This window comes from Stegodyphus dumicola, chromosome 12 (assembly GCF_044657685.1).
Source record: "Stegodyphus dumicola isolate Sdum_Otavi_A_Nest chromosome 12, ASM4465768v1".
Lineage (NCBI taxonomy): Eukaryota > Metazoa > Arthropoda > Arachnida > Araneae > Eresidae > Stegodyphus > Stegodyphus dumicola.
Window position 1 is genome coordinate 30,538,271 of NC_140779.1, and position 24,015 is coordinate 30,562,285.

General features: G+C 31.6%; 1 protein-coding gene across 4 annotated transcripts in view; it reads right to left on the reverse strand.

Moving 5' to 3' along the window:
• The window catches only part of LOC118189498 (uncharacterized), a 42,463-nt gene extending 20,436 nt beyond the window's left edge, over nt 1–22,027 (reverse strand). Inside the window, exons 1-3 of one of the 4 annotated variants that reach the window (XM_035360118.2) lie at nt 21,925–22,025; nt 16,712–17,046; nt 7,826–7,890 (exon numbers count right to left, since the gene is read on the reverse strand). Coding sequence is in view for 2 of the 4 variants with exons in the window: in XM_035360117.2 (XP_035216008.2) it covers nt 16,712–16,746 (35 nt within the window). In the remaining 2 variants the exon portion in view is untranslated. Of the gene's footprint in view, nt 1–7,825; nt 7,958–16,711; nt 17,047–21,924 lie in introns of those variants that run through there. The other 3 variants (XM_035360117.2, XM_035360116.2, XM_085827594.1) reach the window with 3 other exon arrangements.
• Between the last annotated feature and the right edge of the window lie 1,988 nt (nt 22,028–24,015).

Consider the following 24,015-nt stretch of genomic DNA (forward strand, 5'->3'; position numbering starts at 1 on the left):
CCATTTTCTTTGACGAAAACGACAACTAATAAAGAGATTCCTTTAGTTACGAGACAACTAATTATCAAATTGAGAGATGAAGGTAAAACTCTTCGCTATATTGGTAAAAACATTTCTAAAACATTTTCTAGTGTGCAAAGAGTTATTCAAAACTATCTTGACACTGGTAGTCTTACTGTAAAACCAAGATGTGGGAGACCGAAGAAGCTAACGCAGAGAGAAAAAAGAAAAATTCTTTTACGAATTAAGCAAAATCCTAAACTTTCTGCTGCAAACATTGCAAAAGAATTTTTTTAACTAGCAACAAGAAAATTTCTCCTGAAACTGTACGAAAAGGGCTGCGAAAGGCCGATTATCATGGATGCAAACCCAGGTCTAAGCCACACATTTCCGAGACAAATAGAAAGAAAAGAACTGCTTTTGCCAAAACATATTTAAACTCTTCGCAGGACTTCTGGAACAATCTAATTTGGTCAGATGAAAGTAAATTTACAGTATTTAAAGTTAATGACCCCCCTATCCCTATTGTATGGAGAAAACCAGGAACAGAACTGAATCTGAGAAATTTAAATCCAACTGTCAAACATGGAGCTGATGGTGTGATGGTATGAGGGTGTATGTCGTCGAAAGGAGTTGGAAATTTTCCCATTATTGTTAAAGTCATGGATAAGTATGTTTATCTGGATATTCTGAAGAAAAATCTACGAGACAGGCCCGAAATTTAAACCTTCCTAATATTTTTATTTTCCAAGACAACGACCCGAAACATACAGCTAAAATTGTGAAGGAATATCTCCTCTATCACACTCCAAGACAGTTGCGTACTCCTCCACAGTCCAATCGAACATTTGTGGTAAAAATTGAAGAAACGAATTTGAAAACACAATATTAAGTCTCGAAATGAGCAAATTAGTAAATTGCAGGAAGAATGGGCGAAATTTACGTTGGATGACACTGAAAAACTAGTTCAGTCAATGCCCAGACGTCTGCAAGCTGTTTTGAAGAATAAAGGATATCCAACAAAAGTGTTGAAGTAATGTAAAAAACTTATAGTTTGCTTTTTATTTTGAAAGCGTACGAAGACTTATTGGAGGGAATTTGAGTTTTTTTGAAAAATATATTTTAAAAAAAATGTAAAATGTATTACACTGATATTATTTACTTTTAAGCTTACAGTTTTAGCTAATAAAAAAAAAACGCAATGATTAAAATACATTTTTCTATGCTTTAAGTGTTTTTTTTTAAATTTAAAATTTAGTCTGTGCGAAGACTTGTGACTAACTGTACATTTCTTGATCCAGTCTTGATAATAAAACTGTACCGCTATTATGGGGTCAAAAATTCCAGTTGATAAAATAATTATAAAATCCGAAGCTTTTTGTACGTTTAAGTTTTTGCGCAAATAGCATTCATTATTAAACATTTCACATCTATTACACAAATTTTATATATAACAAAAAATTCTAAAATGACTTAAAAATAAGAAACAAAACTTTTCCTTTTACCTAATTAACCCAAGTAGAAAACCTGTGAGATATTTAAAGTTTTGAAACAAGTTCTTAAATTTCGCGTATTTTTAAGCTGAAAAGGTAAAAGTTACTTATAGAGAGCAAGATGTTGGCTTCTGCGCCCTTTTTCTGAACGATTCCCAAGCTATCGAAACTTTATCGTAAGTCGGTATATATTATCAATATATGAAAATAAAAAATGCTTAAGCAATTTAAAATACAAATTTGAATTCTTAACTAAGGGTTATGCGATACCTTAAAACATAAAACACTTACATTCATCTTAAAATGTTTAAGACATCATAGAATTGCGGAGAATCGCCTTCCTATAACCCTTGGCAGCTAATCTTTAGAATATGGTAACCATGTAGTTTGGCGACATTTTGGTAAGGCGATAAAGGTTACTAGCTAGGACTTTAGCAATAATCCGAGAAGTACACAGTTCGAATCAGATTACTTTGTCTCAGAGAAATGGAGATCATGAGACATGTAATGTGACATTTTCCGGAAAATTCCGATCGTGATTTTAGCTAATAAGCACTTACAATTTCGCTGCTAAAGTGCAGAATCGCCCACTTATGTTTTGGCGCTTTTTACAAGAGTGAAGAATTTGATATTTGTCAATTTTCTTTGACTTTTTAAGTGAAAATAGGTCGATGTGTGCATAGATAAAGTCAAGAGTGTGCGTAATGCTATTTTTGTGCAATTCTGGGATTTTTTTTTAGTGAAAATAGGTTGACATGAACATGGATACCGTGTATGTGCAATTCTTAAAAACGCGGCAAGCAAGTTTACGATTCTGCACTTTCTCCCAATTTCGCACCGAATCTTCGTCATGAGTAAGCATTTTTGTTCCATAAAAGTTCTAGTATACGCGTAATTCGGCTAACAGATTGTTGGAAAAAATGTTGAGTAAAAAAAACATGCCTTTACTTCGTGAAAACGAAATGGCGTCCAAAACAAAACTAGCAGGTTGCTGTAGCAGGGTTGGTCGCCAAATTTTCGCCAAAAAATCGCCAGGTTACCATAATATAAAGATTTACCCCCTTCGCAACAGCAGCTATCTAGGAAAGGCATTTCTTCATTATTCCCTTTAGAAAAGTTTCAGCAAAATTATGCATTTCTTCAGAAATTTTACCGCAGTTTCCTCCGTTGCTCGGAATACAACAAATAGAAAAAGAACGCATACTAAAATGGCAGCGTTATTTAATTGAAGGAGTGTTTCGAGCAGGGCTGCTGGAAGAATATGGTCACGCGCATGGTTGCCAGAGCTTGGCACATTCTGAATGTTTGGCGACGTCTAAGATGATTGCGTTGATGCGTAAGTAACGTACATTTTTACTTTCATTATTTTATGACATACCTTACATTTTGCTAATCAAAACTTCAATGAAATTAATAAAATCTGCTCTTTGGCTACACTTGACGTATCAGTACGTCCTGCATTTATTTGGGCAAAGACACACAACACTGAGAGGAGATTTAACTAGTTCATCCTGGTTTATTTCAAAGTGATGTGTACGTGTTGCAACGGTAGTTTGGTGAACCTTGTTTGGGATACACAACCCCATAATGACAAAAATAAATACATTTTATCAAAGTGATAACGACAGTTTTGATGAAAGTAGTAGGATGTTTGATGAAAGTAATCTTGAATCTGATGAATTTTATATTGATCCTTTAAGCGATAAAGCGGCATTTCAAAACTAAAATGAATATATTAAACTAGAAAGTAATAATGATAGTGAAATCATTCCAAGACGTATAAAACGCTTATCAAGCAGTGATAGTGAATCTTCTCGTGAAAAATTGGATGAATAGATTTGGGAAAAAAATTTACCTGATGTAAAACTTTTCTGAAGTAACTGGAATCAAAACTTTCATTAAAACTGCAGTTGTCCCTTTGATAAAATATATTCTCTATTTCTGCATTATGGGGTTGTGTATTCCAAACTAGATTCACCAAACTACTGAAATTATTTGTTATGTTGCAACAGATACACATTACTTTGAAATAAACCAGAATGAACTAAATTTCGTGTCAGTTTCAATGACATATCTGAATGCCATGTGCGTCTTTGTCCAAACAAATGCATGACGTACTGATACGTCAAATGGTTAAATATGCTCCAAGTGCAAAATGTTTTTCAAATAAATGTACACCCAAAGGGTTATTCCTATAATGTGTATACAGAGATAAACGTGATAAAAATGCATTATTCCAGACAGCAATACCAGTGATGTTTTTATTAAGGTTACTGTATCATTTTGAAGAAGTCTTATATAATTTTAAAATATTTCGAGGTCAAAATTTTGCATCAGGGCACTACGTTTGAAAATTGCTGTACTGAATTTTTTAATCAGTTTTTTTTCGTAAGAATTGTCATTTGACCAAGAGCGCCTACATGCATGTCAAAAATAAATACGATAGAAACAAAACTTCAGAAAATGCAAAAAGAAAAAACATTTTCGAGCATGTTTCGTGTATTGCTTATTCTTCATCAGTAGAGAAATAGCTGTAAGCATTATTAACGCATTGTTAATTGAATGCGTTAAAGTACAGCATACTATCTCCTTAAGAAACGATATTCCTTCACAGACAACTTTATAAGAAAAATTAACACGTATTTCCGCAACACGCATAAAACTCATGGAAATGTTCCTTCGGTCAGATTATTCTGTTGGGATAGGAATTCGAATGTGGGTGGGCCTGTCACACTGTCAGCTTGGGTTTGTAGTGCAGTTAGTGGGCAATTTTCGATGCAGAATTTTCTGCAAAATCATGTGGAATAAAATTTCAAAATATCTAAAATTCTTCAGAGAAATTTATGAAATCTAATTTAACACCATTTACCTTTTCAGATGGAAATATTTTTCGTTAGAAACCCAATATCTTGCTCATTTTTTTATTGTATACTGTGAATATAAAGAACTACTTCCTGCCAGGTAACGTTTGGTTAGTGTGATTACGGCGAAACCTCGAGGGTTATCTGCCGAAGGGATGACTTCGTGGAGGCCTTTCTAAGGGAAACTGGCTCGTATATACGTTACACATGGGAAAACCACGAAAGCGCCCATCCAATCAGCCCATTCGCGGAACTCGAACCTCGAACAGAACTACCAGTGCTCAGCGACTTCGCGCTCGGCCGCTGGCGGACCTAGGTAACGTTTATAAATAGATCATGCTTGATCTTTAAGGTTTTGCATGAGGACCCGTTGTCGTAAGACTGACACCGAAGATGTATTACAACTTATACTATCACGGTACACATGAGAACATACGATAATTTCTTATACATTTATTTTTCTAAAGTTTCTAGTCTTTCATTTACACCAATTTTGCAGGCAATTGTTAACGTGAACTTTCAAGCTGGAATAGTTTCCAGTTTTTTTATGGATCGATCCAAATAATTTCATTGCTTTACGGAAGTCGCTACTTCAGTATTTAATAAAAATTTACAGCTTACATTTCGAATTAAGGAATTAAATTATCTACAAATTTAAATTGCTTATGTCAGGGATTTCTGAATGATTACATTTAGACATGTATACGTGAAAGCAAATCGTTGCTGTATCTGATTTGGAAACTATATTTTTTTTACATTGATACTTTTATTCATTTCAAGATATACATAAACATAACCAAATTAGCAGACGTCGCCAAGTTATCAGAATGCAATAACCACTGGCAATCATGCCCATAACAATTACGACGTGGCTGTTTTCGTGTACAATCTTTTTAGTATTCCAACAAGTGGCTGAGTGGTGGTATAAAGAACGTAATATTTTCTAGTCCCATCTTCAAGTGTTCTGTACCAGTAACCGGTACAAAATGCCAAGCAGATATAAAACAGTACATTAGTGAACCCCACATGTTTCTCAATTAACACAAATTTCCAACTCTATACACCGATTTGTATTTCTTAGAGTCTTTAGTGAATATACAAGTGAATAACAAAGGCGACTAACTACGAATGTGGCAAGCAAATATTACACAGGAACTCTGAAAATGTGGTACATTAATATACCCAGTTGATATTGTTCAGAATATTACATCAGAATGACTTCTTATATCGAAGTTACCAGACGTCTAGTGTAAATATTCTCTGTAAATTCAGAATCACAGTGCATAAAACATTTCTAAAATCCTCATTCTGCACAGTCTTGTCAGGGTCACTTTCATAAATACAGGTCACAAATAGCCATCTTACGAAGTGACTTTACAGAATATTAAAATTTATAGCGGAATTTATAGGTTTTTGGCTTTTAATATTCTTTAGAGATTTAGGCCTAGTGACAATAGAATGCTTCACCAACTGAGTGCAATGCTGATAGTCGTAACAGGCGGTACAGCAACTCAGATGGTGGTAGGCAAGTATGCTAACAAGTTACACAAAAAAAAGTAGCTATAGTCCTAAACCGAATAGGCCAGCCAGATTTCGACAGAAATGCAGCATTTTACTTCAAAATGGCGAATGGGAAATATTCTTTTCAGTTTATTCTCAAAGCGATTGCGATGCAATTTCCACCAGAAAAAGAAATATCCCTTTTAAATAGGTGATTTTCAGAGTAAAACAATAGATGTATATAATGATTTTTGCAATTATAAGTCCTTTTCTGTCTATAAAAATCGCCTAAACTGCGCCGAGATGATTGCACCAATAAGTAAATATTTTATCTTAATCAGCAATAATTTGTTTAATATATTCTTTGATAACTTTACATTTAATTCACGATTATAGCTTACTGATTATCACATGAAACTTATCGTTTCGGCAATGTGGATCTGCAAAAGATGATACTCGGTAGTTATCGAATTCCCGTATTTTTCAAACCTTGGATTTCTTCTTTCCCTCTTTAGTTCGAACTGCCGAAACGAACATACCTTTTGTATTAGCTGTTGTAAAGGTGCTAAAATTGCTGGGTGAAAGGAAATATGTTGCTAACAAATAAACTCAAAATATAAGCAAATGAAACTTACGAATCACATGAAAATTAAAGTTCTGCATGGATCTTATATTTACATTTTGATTAGGAAAATAGGATTTTGAAATTAGTTGGTAGACCTCACTTATGAATTCGGATATAAAAGTGGTAGTATTATAAAATAGCTTGATAACATTGAATAAAATGAACCATTATGGAAGACCATAATAGTTCTTTTGATTTAAGTGAAGGACGCTTTTATGCATGACATATTAAGGAAAATTATAAACGGGTGTATACAGCAGCAAATAAATTGAGACATGATCGTACACGGTAAATAATCTGAAAATGCGGTTTATTTGTCTTACGATAAAACACGCGAAGACTATCTGGCTACTAGGAGAGTTACTATCACGGAGGATTATTTTAACCGGCTCATAGCCATTATTTGTCGCTCTACACATGTGGAAAACCACAGAAACTTGGATTCAACCAGCCTTTTATGACTGGAAATCTGATATAATTCAACAAACTTTGGTCACTGCTAGACTATTGCATTTTAAATTGGTATTAAATATGCATAAATTTTCAATACATTATATTTAATTGATTATTTATACTTGTATGGTACAGCAAATGCAGAAAAAGTCTATACAGCTAAACGTAAATTCATAAAAATAAATTTTAAAAATTCACGCGAAGTACTGGTAAGACCGCTGAACACTCAAATACACCAGAGTTTAAAAGTCAACGAACGTGCTGTATGGGTTGTTTATTATTTATTTTAAAAGAAACTGGATTCTGAAATAATATTTTTTGATTGAGAGCACGAGATTTTTTTTTTTTTTTTTTTGCTTTGCTATGCACAAGAGGTATATCTGTTTAAGAAGAATGCCCTTGGGTAGGACGTTCGAAGAAAATCTGACTCGTATTACACGCTTCAGATTGGAAAAACCACGAAAACATGCAAGCAGCCAGCCCGTTTTCCTGGAATCGAATCCAGGTCGAACTACCAATGCTTGGCGACTTTACCGTTCGGCCTGGATTTTGAACTATTTTGTGTAAAATTATTGAAATTCAGTTAACAAAGATTACAAATGATGGATACTTCAAATAAATTAGCAGCAACTTTGCAAAATTAATCGTTTTTACATATTGTTTTTAAGTATAACTTTAAAGTAGCTCCTAAAACAACGCGAAAAATACATGCCAACTTTAATGCTTGTCCAAATATAATTTCTCTTTTTCGACATTTTATTTAAACTCACTGTCAAGGTAAGGTTAAAATTTTGCAAGCTTTAAAATTTTTGATATAAAGTATGTCCTCAGTGAGATGCTAAAAAGCACAAATAATAGAGAATAATAATAATAAAAAAGAACGGAATTTTTACCTGGCTTGAGTCAAAGTTTATCTGGTTAGCCCGAAGTAGTGGAAAACACAAAACGCAATCGCCTTCTAAAGAGGAAACTTTTAATCAGGAACAGAAACTGGTTGCCAGATTCAAGAGAATTTATATTGTTAAACAGACTATTAGAATAAAGATATCTTCTTTAATTATTATGATAAAGAAAGAATAATCAGGATTATATGTTGTCAAAAATAACATTAATGTTAATTATTTAATTAAAAATAATAATGATATTTATACTTAAGTACAGGGGCCATTCGCACATTTTTAGACGGCTTTGTTTTGGTGTAAAAACGTCACTTACTTGGAAATATTTTAACTGCAGCTATAATTTTTAAAGTGTAAATTATCGTCTGCTGTTTCACAAATTTTTTTTTCATGCAAAATGTCGCTTCCAAAGAAAGAGTGGACGGAAGGCTAGGTTTACGCTCTTTCCAAAGAAAATTATTCGTATTTAGTTATTAAAAATAGTGTGAAAGCTATGATTTTTAAAGTGTAAATTATCGTCTGCTGTTTGACAAATTTTTTTTTCATGCAAAAGGGCGCTTCCAAAGAAAGAGTGGACGGAAGGCTAGGTTTACGCTCTTTCCAAAGAAAATTATTCGTATTTAGTTATTAAAAATTCTGTGAAAGCTATGATTCTTCGGTATCTAAAGCACCGATAGATAATTATCAATAAGAGAAGAGAAAAGGCAAAGTTTGGCTTCAAGGAGAAAAACTGTTCAAAACACATATGCAAATATAAAATGGAATGTTTCGAATGTTACAAAGGTAAGAACTTTAATGTTAAAAGCAAATTTTCGAAGTCAACGGATAAATGCATTATGATATTAAAATGCTCAATCTCAATTGTAAGACACAGGGATGAATGCTTATTTGAATCTTAAAAAGGCGAAAAAACGTAATACGCGTCGTCTTTTTTCACGACGCATTGCCAAAAGCAGAATTTATTCGGACAATAATGGAAAATATTGTAGCAATATATAAGTGTTGGGTGTATTTAAATGACAGCAATAAAAAGAGATCCATTATCATCAAAGTGAAGAAAAAAATTTTAGAACATGTTTCAAAGATTCTAGAAAACGTTTTTCAAAGGGATTTGTGATTGTTGATGGTTTTTGATATAATCACAAATAAAAATCAAAGGGAGTGCAGAAAACCATTTAGGTCAACTCCACATATTATCAGGAATATATTTCACACCCAATTTTCAAACATAAAATACCTTCTTTTACACACAGTACCATTAATCAGTAGAACTGCATCAAGACAAAGCAAGCAGACAGACATCAAAACCCATAGTTTATTTCCTGGGAAAAATCGATTAAGAAATGTGTATGGAAAACCATACCCTTCATTCATATCTCTACTAAATCTCCTTATATATCATCCACGAAATTTTGTGCTTTTAAACTTTTAAAAAGAAAATTGTCCAGACATCGACTTACAAGCCTCCTTGGACTTTGGAAATGGAACATTTAATTGTAGATAAATTATTTCTATACATACATTGAAAGTCGTCTACAAAATGTGTGAACAGCCTTAGTATATAACCCCAAAAGGGTAGAACTGAGAGTATTTTTCTTGAAGTCCATTTATTTTAAAGTTTCGAAACTTGAATGTGAGCTCTCAGTGTAAACTACATTGAGACGTTTAATTTTACGAAGCTTCTTTATGAATATTTTCATTATAACATTTACTCACTAAGTATATTTTTGTAATTATTTTGGATTTTCCATGCATTTGGTTTATAAAACTCGAGTTCACTATTACTAAAAATGTATATTAGTGAATGGGAATTGTGCACTGCGCAGTCACATTGCGTTGTTTGCTAGAAGCAAAATGAAAATCACTCTGTGGAAAATTCTAAACGGGCATACGATCTTGTCTCTGCAAGTTATATTCGACACAATGAAAAAGAGGCCATTATAAGTAATAGTATCATTTTATTCTTATTTACTCGTATAAGAATCAGAGACTTTACCTCAAGTCATCTGACTACATGTAATTGTATAATTTTATCTTTTGCAAAACCGAGAACATAAAACCTTCATAGAAAGCAACAATGATCTTTAAAGAAAGGTATTAATAATATAATATATACTTTCTTATCACCTCTTGTAAGCCTATCTAAAATACATTTTACTATTACCTATAAAGATTATTTAGCCACTGGTGGAAACAATCGGAGTAGTAGACTTTTGTTTCTTTGTTGCTTTGTCATGTAAATCTAAAATCTTTAAATAATAATCTGCAAAATCGAAGTACGATTTTGAAGTACTTCTTTCCCCAAATTCTACTGTTCTTTTTGTGTTGGGAGGACGCGAAGTGACAACTTTCAAAGCAGATATGTACGTAGGCATGAAATGCGTTTCATGATCAGAAAGGCTACTTTCCTTTTTTCCCTCATATTTATCCTTACTTGTTCCTTCAAAATCCTTTCTTAGGCTAGGAAAACTTAGAGTCTTTTCTCCTTCAATTATATTGTTGTTCCGGGATCTATCCGAAGAAAAACTTTCAAGTGTCTCGTAACTGTGTTTCTCCTTGTTTCCAGTGTCAAGCTTCTCCAAGTTTTCCGAAATGCTATTATTTTCGAGTCTAAAATTTAAATCTCTATGGTTCAGGATTTTATAACTTGATCCAAAACTCTTTTGCGATTCAGGAACTTTGAGCTGTCTGACATAAGTGTTTTTAGGCGAAGTCTGAGTTGTTAGAGTTACGCTATATCCAATAGGATTCTCAAAGAGACTGTCCATTTCAGTTTTCTTTCGAAGAGGAACCTGGCATTCTAATTTCGTTACAATTCGAGATAAGACATTTAACTCATTCTTCATATCATTTATCTGGTTTAACAGTATGGACAATGAGCGATAATCTGGAGGCCTTTGAGTTGGATAAGTAATAGGGCGACTGAAATATAAATGAAAATACATCATTAAACGTGGAAGTATTATGTTACGCAATTCGTATATTTCTCTAAAGAGTTACCATATTATGTTCTTTAATGAAATATATAACCTTATGCTTTAAATAACTTAACTCTAATTTTGTTTTCCGGTTCTAATTTAAGGCAATTGGACAAACACTTATCAGCAAAATTTCACTCCCAAAATGCATACTTACGTAGTCGCTCATCCTATTCCAAACGCAAGCCAGAGCAATTTAATAACACTGATTCATCTAATTATTATCAAAAATGTAAGTCACAAAAACAGTATTATTATTTATATTGTAATAATTAACATGAAAACACAGTGATCCTCTTTAAAATAGCAATGAAATATAATTAAGAATTACACTTTTCTCTAAAAGTGGCATATACAATAAATTCATACACTATATACCTGAGCTCAAATTTTCCTTTGAATTAACCACTTTATTCTATTTTTGATGGCCATCAACAAGCCCAGCTCACATTGCAATTACGCACGGTACTACTCGCAAATGAATACAACTAGCATTACAAATTTACGACTGACAGATATGAGTATTTGGGAAGAAAGAATTACTTACTCTCGAAACCTTCTGATAATTAATGTATATAGGTGTCCCCTTCAATTCCTACGTCTAATTGTAGTGGAATACAATTTGGCTAAGAGTGATTATGATGCAGGGTGCCCAGTTTCTCTTAAAATATCTATTATAGTTCGATGCCACTGTAGACCATCATTCAAATTTCAGCCATCCTTCCGTCACTAAACTAAACTAAACTACTTAATGAAATTTAGAACTGCAACCTTTTGACGTAATTGCCTTAATCTGTAATCTGAAAGGGTACATTCTCACAAATTTATACGTGCATGTGCTTTGCTTCTGAAAGCATGAAGTTTGGATTTGATAAACTTAATGCGATGCAGTTAGAAGACTATAAAGAAATTTGTCATTCTTTAAAAAATAAGATGATACAATGAGCGAAGACAGAAATCAAACTTTTAGAATAAAACAAAGGTTGGAAAAGATGAGATTATTTTATTAGAGCAAATAATAAAATGCATATTTTCCTACGGGTAAGGATAATTTCTTGGAGGATTTTCTGAAAAACTTTTGCCTGCACTGACGTTACCTGTGAGGTAAACAACGGAGCAACTAACTGAACCAGCTGATTCGAAGAAAGTTAAAAGTCACTAAACAGTGGCCTCATTGAGCCAGCTTTGTTCAAGCCGGTTTGTACAAGACGTCAAGATTAGAACAGGACTAAAACTTCAAATGTTTTGAGACGCTAACATCTCGAACACGGTTTATGCTGTCAAAAAGCATGGTCATTCATACTGGAGCTCATTAATACAATTAATGGATGACAAATCGAAACTGAAGCTAGTAGAAAAAATTTCGATATTCCAAAATTTGTCACATCGAGAAGAGTAGCATTCTTTTCAAATTGTACACTGCTCAAAATAAAAAATGGGACAGTGCTATATCTCCTGTTCTACTGGGGCGATTCACGAAATTCAAACTGCGTTCTTCATGTATCGAAAGCGCGACTTAGGATAAATATTAGATTTATATATAGCACTATTCTAACATAGGTATTTTGACACAAAATCGGACTTTTTCTGAAATAACATAACTATTTTTTTACATATTTCGATTCTACGATTCAAATTATGCCAGAATACCAAGTTTTGTAAAAATCGTACGAGTAGTTTTTGAAATATTAGTTCTCAAAATTTTAGCTCCTCAATGTTAATTGAATTTGGCAAATATTTATTTATATCTCTTTTTTTATTAAACTTTTTTGATTTTTTCTCTCACATTTCGAAATTTAAGTTCATTCCAAATAAAATTTACCCATTTTTTGTGTTTTATCTTTTAAATTTCTATTTTTAAATAATTTTTATAAATTTTTCGAAAAAAATTTTGAATTATAACCTATAAAATTTTTACCATCATCTTAAAGTAGGTATATTTTTAAGCATATCTGCAAAAAATTAGACTTTTTTATTCAAAATTTTCTAAGATATACACAAATTTACATATTTTCGCGCTTTGAAATTTGGCATCTTTTTTTTGAGCGATAATAACGCCAAATGTGGTCTATGGATTTTTGTTACACTGTATTGCCACAGCTATTTTTAACCTTAAATTTCAAGTAAAATATTACGGAGAATTAATTATATGACATTTTTTCCCTCAATGATGCGTAATAAATATTTATTAATACTATATGAAAAGCTATTTTTTAAAATTATAGATGATATTATTCAAATTTTAACAATGTTTTTTAATTTCTCTCTTTCTTCCTTTTTTTTTTAAAAAAAAAAAATAAGAGTACATTTTTCTAAGAGTAAATTTTTACCTTCGGCATTTTATCGTCTGCTACTTTACTTCGTTTAAATCGAATTGTCTAAAACAGAGAATTTTCGTTTGATGTTTATTTGAATTTTATGACATTAACTACACAATTTATTTCTAAACAAACGGATGCTTTTGAAGTGGCTGAAAGAGCGGCTGGTACTATCATCCATATTTTTAAAGCACAGTATATTTTTATAGAAACATAAGATTTAGAATAATCATTTTTATAAAAGTCAAATTATGATATAAATATACAACCCTCTAGAGACTGAATTAATGGAAGTTCAATGGTTATGTAGAAATGATCTGCAGCTACTTAATCGCTGGATAAGTCAGCAGATTCCGTGGACAAGTAAGAATAATTATATAAACGACACCCAACATTCTGAATTCAATTAACAACGAGGATACGATGTTTATTAAATGAATTCAAGGAGTTTTAAAACATAAAAAATCGACTCATTTTTTATCCTAAAATGTATTTTTGTGCGTAGCGTATTTTCATTATTCTAATTTAAAATTCTAATTTAGAATGTAATTGTCAAGAACTTATTCCTAATCATCAGTAATATAATAAGTAATTATTACGGTTATTAATAAATCCTTCTTAGAAAGTAATTGCAAATATTTCAAAAAACTTTCTGTCTGAATGCAAATATTTTTAATTTTATATTAATCAAGATTGCACACGATATTATTTATTTGCACTTCAATTCTTAACGTCAGTTCTAGTAGTAGTTACAAATCAATTATATTTAATTAAGGATTGGATTGGATTATTTAATTATGGCAAAGCACACGAGGGCTATCTGCCTAAAGGGAGGGATGCCTTCGTGGAGGACTTTCTAAGGGAAACTGGCCTCGTATACACGTTACACATCGGGAAAACCACGAAAACACCCATGCAACCAGCCCGTTCGCGGGATTCGAACCTCGGACCGAACTACCAGTGATCAGTGTCTTTACCGCTGGGCCGTTTGTGTGCCTTTATGAAATGAAAGGCGATAACTTTATTTAAAATGATTGTCAGAAATACCAAAATGTTTCGAAAAGTTGGATACTTTTTAATATACTTTCAGAATGCTTAAAGAAAAAGAGAAGAAAAATAAATTTTTTCGTAAAATTTAGTATCTGTATTTTTTTTTTAATTTAAAACTTCTCAATGTTATGATATTTGATTCTTGCGATTTCAAAAATAAAATATTTGACTAAAATATGAATAGCATTTTAAGAAACCAAATGTAGGATAAAATTGTGTAAAGCAATGGGCACAATGATAAAACTGTTTAAAGCAGTGTATGCAAGTCATCCTAAGTTAAAATGTCGGTTATACATCTGTCTTATTTATATATATCTTTTCTGAACGGAACATTGAAAGGCGTGTAAAACCGTGCTTTACTGTATTTTCTCTTTTAATATAGTATGCAGTTTTCAAACTCATCGTAGTCTAGGTTACAAATTATTCTTCCGAAAGAAACGTAGTTCAAATAAATAAAATCATATTCTGGAAAATTGATATTAATAAATATATTTAAAATGCTCAGTTCGAAGGAATAGATAGAAAATTTTAAAACAATTATCTGAAGAGACAATGCAACACAAACAATTAAAATAAAAGTATAAAAATTTAAAAATTACCTAAAATAATAACTATGACGAAAAATATATATATAGAAAACTATTTGAAAAAAAATAAACGCTGCACCTTTATTTACGCAGTTCGAACAGGTAAATAGAAATTTTTAAAACAGTTATTCGGAAAAAAAAAAAAAAAGTGCAACTTAAACAATTAAAATGAAATTCGAAAAAGAAAAAAATACTTAAAATAATAAGTTATAATTAAAAATATAATATAAAGAATATTATTTGGAAAAAAGGAACGATGGTGACTTTTTTCCCTCTCACGGGAAAGGAAACTAGGTTGCCATATATTAAGAAGTTCGCCAAGTGAAGTATTCTTGGCGCAAACTGACAAAAAAGTGCCAACATAAATTTGTGAATTTCTCCGTAAATTTCGCTCCAAATTTTACAAAATTTCATATTTAGGCGTAATTTGAGTCGTAGAATCGAAATATGTAAAAAAATTGGTATGTTATTTCAGAAAAAGTCCGATTTTGTGTCAAAATACCTATGTTAGAATAGTGCTATATATAAATCTAATATATATCCTAAGTCGCGCTTTCGAGACATGAAGAACGCAATTTGAATTTTGTCAATCGGCCCAGTAGATCGGGAGATATAGGACAGTCCCTTTTTTTTTTTTTTTTTTTTTTTTTTTTTTTTTTTTTTTGAGCAGTGTACATTTACTTCTGCTTATTGAAGTATCCGAAGTAATACAGCATTGTGACACAGAATAGCTATACTGTTAGTGTACATGAAAGTAATTATCTGAACCCTTTTCATTATTATACAAGACAGAAATCCTAGTATTTTTATTCTGGTCACCGGCGCAAATCTCGCCAAGCAGATTTTGTTGGCAACAACATACAGTATACACATAAAAAATGTTAATAAATGTTCCTAAGAATTTTTTTATTTTGAAGGCATAAACATTTTAATATGGTTTAAAATTTTGAAAAACGACAATAAATAAAGACAATAAATCTGTAAAAAGACATTAATTTAAGAATTTACTAAGCTTTCATGGTTCAACATCCTGATTCGCCGGTTCGTATCACGTGACCCCAAATGATCTTATTTCACGTAAACGACGCTACAAAAATCTAATTCAGCAATTTTCTACATTAATTTCAAGTTAAATCTTAATTTGGAATACAAGTCTAAATGAAAGAATTATTTCAATTCGTACGAATAGCTTACTCAGAAATTATGTAAAACCGCAGTGCTTTACTTCGCTAGTGCATTCTCATTAGAAGTGATTAATTTAACCCTTGATTTTGCCTCTTCTATATTTTCGCCTTCGGGTGAGCGGTGTGATTGCATTCTAAATGACTTAATTACCGCGAATGGTCTTGGCATAAAATTTAAATATTCTATGTAATTGTATGCCAGTATTGAAAGAAACAATCAATCTGGTAAGAAATGGCTGTGACTTGTTTTGAAAATGAGGCATAAAAGGTTACCAGCGAAGATATTCCGTTTGGCATCAGTTGTACCATTATTGGCGACTTTATCGTTTGCGCCGGCAAAACGGAAAAGTACCGAAATTCTTAATAACGAAAAGCCGTACGTGGTCTAGTTTTTAAAAATTCTTACATGGAATTCGATTCTAGTAAAGTACTAAATTTAATAGAACTATACAGAAATCTAGCTATGAACAAATGAAACCACATTCAAAAGAATGTGGTTTCATTTGTCATTCTAATGGACCTTTCTCTATGCGTAAAATGTAATTTTGTCGCCTTTTTGAAAGTATATTTTTATTTAAAAATGAAGCACTAAAGCTACCTAATAGAATGGTCATATATTTATGATATATAATATAATATATCATACATAATTAATTTCTTATGAAATCATATATATTTTTTCCTATATCTGAAATGCTATATTAAGAGAAATCATCTAAATATATTCAGATGATGTTACATAAAGTAACAGTTAATTTCATACCTTAATCGCAAGGCCTCAGTTTCAGACACAGACATCTTCTTTCGTCTTTTTCGTTGTTCAGCTACGAGATCTAAGTCAAGAGGTATATAGTAGTGCCTTTAGTAATTTTCTAATGCTTTTATCTCTTATATATTGGGCCCAGAAAATTTTTCAAAAACATTTATTAAGTTGCTCAGTTGTTGATGTAATGTCTTTACTTGCTTTCTAAGCCCGAAAACCCAAGATGCTGTCAGTCCAGATCAGTAGTGATCAGTCTGAACTCCTCTTCCTTCTTTCAAAACTCTCACGCTTTCTTGCCATCTAGGTGAGGAGGAATTTTGTCTTGTAAATTAAATCTAATCGGAAATAGAAATTTTTATAATTAAGGAAGATGGGAACTTATTCATGTAACAATGGTTAGTATTTTGTTTTTCAGTTTTAGTTCATTAATCATGTATCTAAGATTAGTTTGTTTAACCACTTTACTGTCCTACAGAACTCAAACATTTGTTACCTTTGTTACCTTCTTACTTGCAAACATAAACTTTTTGTTACTGAAAGTGGCCTCTGTTTAAGATACAGAAACATTTTTCCCATCCTTTAACAGGCTGTCAAGACCCATTTAGAAGATACCGAATCAATTTAAACAGCCTACTTATTGTACTCAAGGATGTTGAATAGTGTCAGCTTACCCAGGAGAAAAATTCTTTTGTTTTCCCTATTCCTCTTTTTTCCTCTTATTTGAAAATTAACAAGGCCAATCACAAATGAGCAGCAGTTCCCACTGCAACACCATTTGAAAGGGAGTAAAAACTCATTCTTATTTCCTGTCCATATGCTTTGTATGAACCTTAATGCAATCCCGCTCTATACAGCGCGTAAGCAGTTAAGCCATTAATTCCCTCTTTTAATTTTCGCCGTGTTCTGGGGGTTGGAAAATAAGAAGCGACAAGTCACTCTCGAGTGTAACGATCGAGGCCACATTAAAACCCGACGAGTATGTCTCGTTGCTGACGTCTGAGGACACGTTTCAAATCGATGAATCTTACTCGAGGGAAAAGGATAAGAAACTGATTCTATAGTGGATAATGATAATTAAATTTGCTGGTAACCTTTTAAATAGGTGATTTTCAGAATAAAAAAATCTGATATGTACACCACATGACTTCCTTGTACGGAATATTAAATTATACGCATTTTTTCTTGCATTTCATTTAAACTTATTGGATTGAATTAAATCTACTTCGCCGACAGCTCATAAACCACAATAGAATAAATGCATTCTTTAAAATTCACTCTAGTGTTTGTTTACCATAGCGAAACTCTGGCGCTAGATTCACTTAACAGTATTCACTTAACAGTTCGTTCATATCATAACTCATACTGCAGAAAATTTATATCATTTAAAGAATAGAATTATCTAATCGTTGCCACATGTTTTATTCCAATACTATAATAAAGCTAGAATGATGTATAAAAGAAATTAAGCAAATAAAACAAAAAAGGAACAGTTTTTCACAGACGATTGAGTATTTCTCATTCAATTAATTCAGTTCTCACTTCGCGAGAAGGCAAAAATACATAAATACTCAAAATATCTATATTAAAAATTACGAAGTAAATCTTAAACACTTATTTCCTCGAAAAAATTTCAGAAAGGATTAAGCATGATTTAATGGGCAAAATTAAATGAAGGCGTTATCTTTGTTGTTGCGAAGCTAAGTTTCTCTAGATTGGCAACAAATCCACTAGTCTGCTGTTTCAAATGTAAGCAATCAATGGCCGCCATAAAAAAGGCTTAGTGGCACTTAAACAACTTTAAAATTGTTGATAATTCTAAAAATATTGCATACAGATTTACTAAAGGCATAAAAACATTAACCGGAAGATAAAAACAACATAATTCAATCATTTTTAAAGCAAAAAATGTACAATTTACAAACATATAAGAGTAAAGAAGCTGAGATCATTGAGCCGGGTAACAGAGTGGATATAATTATAAATATATTTATATACGTTTGGTGAGGCCAATTGCAATCCAAATACGAGGTGCACATCTACATGTTATAGCAGTCCTATATACAAAATTTCAACGTTCTGAGGCTACTCGTTTTTGAGTTATGCGAGATACGTACGCACGTACGTACAAACGTTCGTACAGACGCCAAGAAAAATTCTCTTCAGAATTAATTTTAAAGCAGTTTTATAATTTTTTTGGAGGAAACGAGTCTTTTATTCCGTCCTTACGTACAGATATCATGCAAAAACATCGTTAAATTGCATTCAATAGCGGTCAAAATGGATATTTTCGTTGAAATATGCTGCCTGAAACTTTTCGCGATTACAATACTTTCTTTTCACTTCGTACAAGGAAGTAAAAAACAATTTTTACCTAGTTTTCTATTCAAGTGAACAAAATATGTCAAAAATAAGGCAAAATTTGCATTTGGGATGTTTTTGACAAACGGGTTTTGAAGCCAAAGGCTGGGCCACATGTGTCCCAACCATAGTTTTAATAATTAAGACACAATAACACGCCGAATAAATACTGATTCAGAAGTCAAACAACAAAAATCAGCGTTAATTCACAAAATTTTCACAGGACTAGTTTCGATGGTTTTACCGAACCATCATCTTCAGCTGCAAAACCGCAGATCAAATTGCGGTTTTGCAGCTGAAGATGATGGTTCGGTAAAACCATCGAAACTAGTCCTGTGAAAATTTTGTGAATTAACGCTGATTTTTGTTATTTGACTTCTGAATCATAGTTTTAATGTTGGTATACGTATGTCCCACACGTAGCGATAGACTTGCTATAAGCATACTTATTATTCTGGAAAACTTTATTACATGAAATAAATTTTACATCTTATGGCATTCTTTGCATAACCCAACATTACACATTGGGCAACTCCTATTTGTTCTTTTCTCTGTGTTCATTTGGTTACAACGAGCATAACGGTGTTTGATTTTCCAACTATTGGAAGATGATCGCCAACATTCAGAAGATTCCAAGTACGTTTTAACCCAGCAGTAATTTTTAAACTTTTAGTGGGACACTTATGTTGCGTTAGTAGTAAAAAATTATTTGATATGTGTTAGAATTGAGAGACATCAAATGAATCAGCACCAAAATCTAAGCAAATGCATCGAATTCCTTTGTTTCTAGTCTAAAACTATTTCTCCACTCTTATAATTCTTTTAAATGACTTTTATACAGGTCAAATATCACACATTCTTTTCAGTCACAGGCATAAAACTCTGCAGCATAGCTTTTCATTTTTAAAAACATTGTATAAAACCACATTCCAAATTTTCATATGCTAATTATTATAACAAGTGATATAGAATTATCAATCATGTGAGAAAGCTGTTAATTATTAATTTGGCACTTAAATCTAAAGAGAAATAATTTGGTATAGTTTCTGTGAACATTTAATCTGATACCCGAATTTCTTGCGAACTTTACGAAACTTGAGTAGTAACAGAAAGAAATTAGCTAATCAAATATGGTCACTGTGCTTTTATGATAGAAATTTAGGTAAAAAATGCAACAATTACTAAAGAAATAATTTTGAAATTCATTGCAATTTTTCAAATAATCGTCATTGCTATTAGCTAATGGTTCTAAAGCAGAATTTACCTTTCCTAACGTGTCTTCAGAGTCTTTTTTCTGTCGATGTTTCGGAAGATTTTGCAATGTCCTTTGCTTTATCAGCGTGAGCTGAAGAAATTTCTTCCACATTAAAATAACATAACGGGTTTCTCAAAACTACATAAAAATTATTTACATTTGCCATTGCTGATTTTTGAATAAAATATATAATACTTTTACCAAGAGCTACTTACGTATTAACGCAACCAGCCTGATGTAATTTGGTGATTTTTTACAGATGAAAATGTAAAAATTATCTATCCAGTGCAAGCTGGTGTTTTTCCAGGATTTTTTTAGAAAGATTCCCAAACTATCGGTATTTATCATAAATCGGCAAACATTATCAGCATATAAAAAGAAAACATACTTTTGTAATTTAAAATGCAAATATTAATTATTAAATAAGGATTACGTGATACATTAAAAAATAAAACGTTTACATTCTTCACCAAATATTTCCGTATTTTTTTCTCCGATATTCTTCTCTACAAATACACAGAGATATTTTCTTGTTTTAAAAATATCAGAGAATTGCAGAGATTCGACATCGTGTAAACGTCAACAACACCAGCTATCTACCAAAAGCATCTCCCTGCTGTTTCTTTTCAAGATTTCGTGGCAGAATTCTATATACCTTCAGAAATTTTACCGCAATTCTTTCCATTACTAGAAAATTACAGAAGCTCATAAAATTAAATTTAAGGCAATCAGGTTGCCTTAAATTTAAAAATCATAATAAGGGAATCAAGTTGCCTTAAATTTAGGCAATCAGGTTGCCTTAAATTTAGGCAATCATAATAATGCAATCAGGTTGCCTTAAATTGTTAGGTATGAAAATCACGACATCAAATATCATGATATCACAAAAAACCGAAATACAGTACTTGAAATACAAAGAAAAGAATGCATGCAAAATGGCGGCATTGCGTGACTGAAGGATTTTATGAGCATGGTTGCTTGAAGAACGGTTTATGCACATGGTTTACAATAGTTTGAAACATTCTGAAAATTTGGAGAGTTCTACTAAGGCGGTTGTAGTAACACGTAGTATGTATATTCGAAGCTATTTTAAGTGCAACTATCATGTGCATGTAATAAAAATATTAGTAAATATACATAAAAAGAAAGGAGAGGGGGAGAAAAAATGCCAGTTTATCTATCTTTAAATAAACTAACATCATAAAAATGTATGTATTCAGTTTAACTAAATATTACATTCCATTAATATTTCACATATCTCTTATAGTAAAAACATATTATTGTGTTTTGAAAGCATAACCATTTTCATCGTTATAACTATCTCCAACTTATATTTTAACAGGAAAATTCTGTAATATTTTTAAAATTTCCAATGATATTTTAAATAGGCAAGATAAGTGAAATGATCGTCGTCATTATTTTTATCATTTTCGTAAAATTATGGTACATATTTTTAATGAAAATTGCTTAGAAGTTATGAATAAAAATGACAGTGTTCATGAAAATAAAGATAATTCTAAAAAATTTATAAAATAACTTACAAATTGAATTTTTGGAAAACAAAAATGAAAAATTATACAGAATCAAAAATATTGCCTACCAAAGCCCTGTGAAGAGAGATTTTGAGGGTAGATCTGAGATACGGACTGAAAAAAATTTACATAAGAGCAAGAATAATTCCCTGTAAAAATGGCGAACTCGGTCAAATCAAAGAATTGAAAGATTAGTTGCCAGATTCTCAAACTTTATCGATGGAATTTTCAACGTAAACGTGTTTGATTTTCAGAATTGTTTTGATAATGAATTTGTGCATGTGATATCATCGATTTATTACTTCCTCGTACGAAGTAAAAATCTGATGTGTACACCACATGGCTTCTTTGCACGGAATATTAAATTATACGCAATTTTCCTGCATTTCATTTAAACACAATTAACAATTAACGAATTTTGAACTAAATCTACTTTGCCGATAGCGCATAAACCACAATAGAATAAAAGTTCTTTACTTCGTACAAGGAAGCAAAAAGGAAGTATTGTAATCTTGAAAAATTTCGGGTATCATATTTCAACGAAAATATCCATTTTGACCGCTATCGAATGCAATTTAACGATATTTTTTGCGTAACATCTGTACGTAATCACAGATTAGAAGACTCTTTTTCCCCAAACGGATTATAAAACCGATTTAAAATGGATTCAGAAAAACTTTTTTCATAGTGTCTGTACGTACGTACGTAGGTATGTATGAATCTCGCTTAACTCAAAAGCGAATAGCCTCAGAAAGTTGGAATTTTGTATATAGGACTGCTATAACATGTAGATGTGCACATCCCATTTTGGTTGCAATCAGCTGCACCAAAAATATATAAATATATGTATACATGTGTCCACTCTGTTACTCGGCTCAGTGATCTCAGTTTCCCTATTCTTATATGTTTGTAAATTGTGCTTTTTTTTTTTTTTTTTTTTTTTTGCTTTAAAAATGATTTAATTTTTCTGTTCTTATCTTAAGGTTTTTGTGCCTTTAGTAAATCTGCATGCAATATTTGTAGAATTATCAACAATTTAAAAGTTTTTCAAGTGCATCTAAACCGAATTATTTTTACCATGGCGTCCATGTTTGTTTACATTTGAAACTTAGCAGAATAGTGCATATGTTACCAATCCAGAGAAAGTAAGCTTCGGAACAACAAGGATAACGCACTTTATTGTGAATTAAATCATGTTCAATCCATTCTGGAATTTATTCGAGGAAATATGTGTTTAAGGTTTACTTCGTAATTTTTAATATAGATATCTTGAGTTTTTATGTATTTTCGCTTTGTCGCGAAGTCAGAACTGAATTAATTGAATGAGAAATACTAAATCGTCTGTCTGAAAAACTGTTTCTTTTTTGTTTGTTTGTTTGTTTGTTTAAGTTCTTTTATACATCATTTTAGATTTTTTATAGTATTTGAAGAGAATATATGGCAACGATTAAATAATTCTTCAGATGATATGAATTTTTTGCATTCTGAGTTATAAGATGAATAAAATGTACCGCTGCTACGTGAGCCTAGTGCCAGTGTGTCGCTATGGTAAACAAATATAGTGAATTTTAAAGAGTGCATTTATTCTATTGTGGTTTATGCGCTATCGACGAAGTAGATTTAATTCAATCCAATACGTTTAAATGAAATGCAAGAAAAAATGCGTATAATTTAATATTCCGTACAAGGAAGTCATGTGATGTACAAGTCAGTTTTTTTTTCATCTAAAATATTGACCATTTTTAAATTATAAACATTTGAAAACAGTGTATTTTCTGTATTATTTATAGGGTGCAACATGTTTAATTTTTTTCTCTTATTTTAGACTACGTAATAGCGTTCTTTTATTGTCCCCCTACCCCTCCAAAAAGATGGCCATTTTTATCACTCCATCAAATCCATTCAAATCCCTTTGAAAACTTTAGATTCTTTGAACCATGTTCTAAGATTTTTTTTCTTCTCTTTGATGACAATAAATAGATTTATTTCGTTGCGACCATTTAAATATATGCAAGACTAATTTATTGTGACAACATGTTTCCATTTTATCCCGAATAATTGCTTTTCATAGAGAATTCTGCAGCGCGTTCTGCTTTCGGCAATATATTGTGGAGAAAGGCGATGCACATTACATTTTTTCACCTTTTAAAGATTCCAAT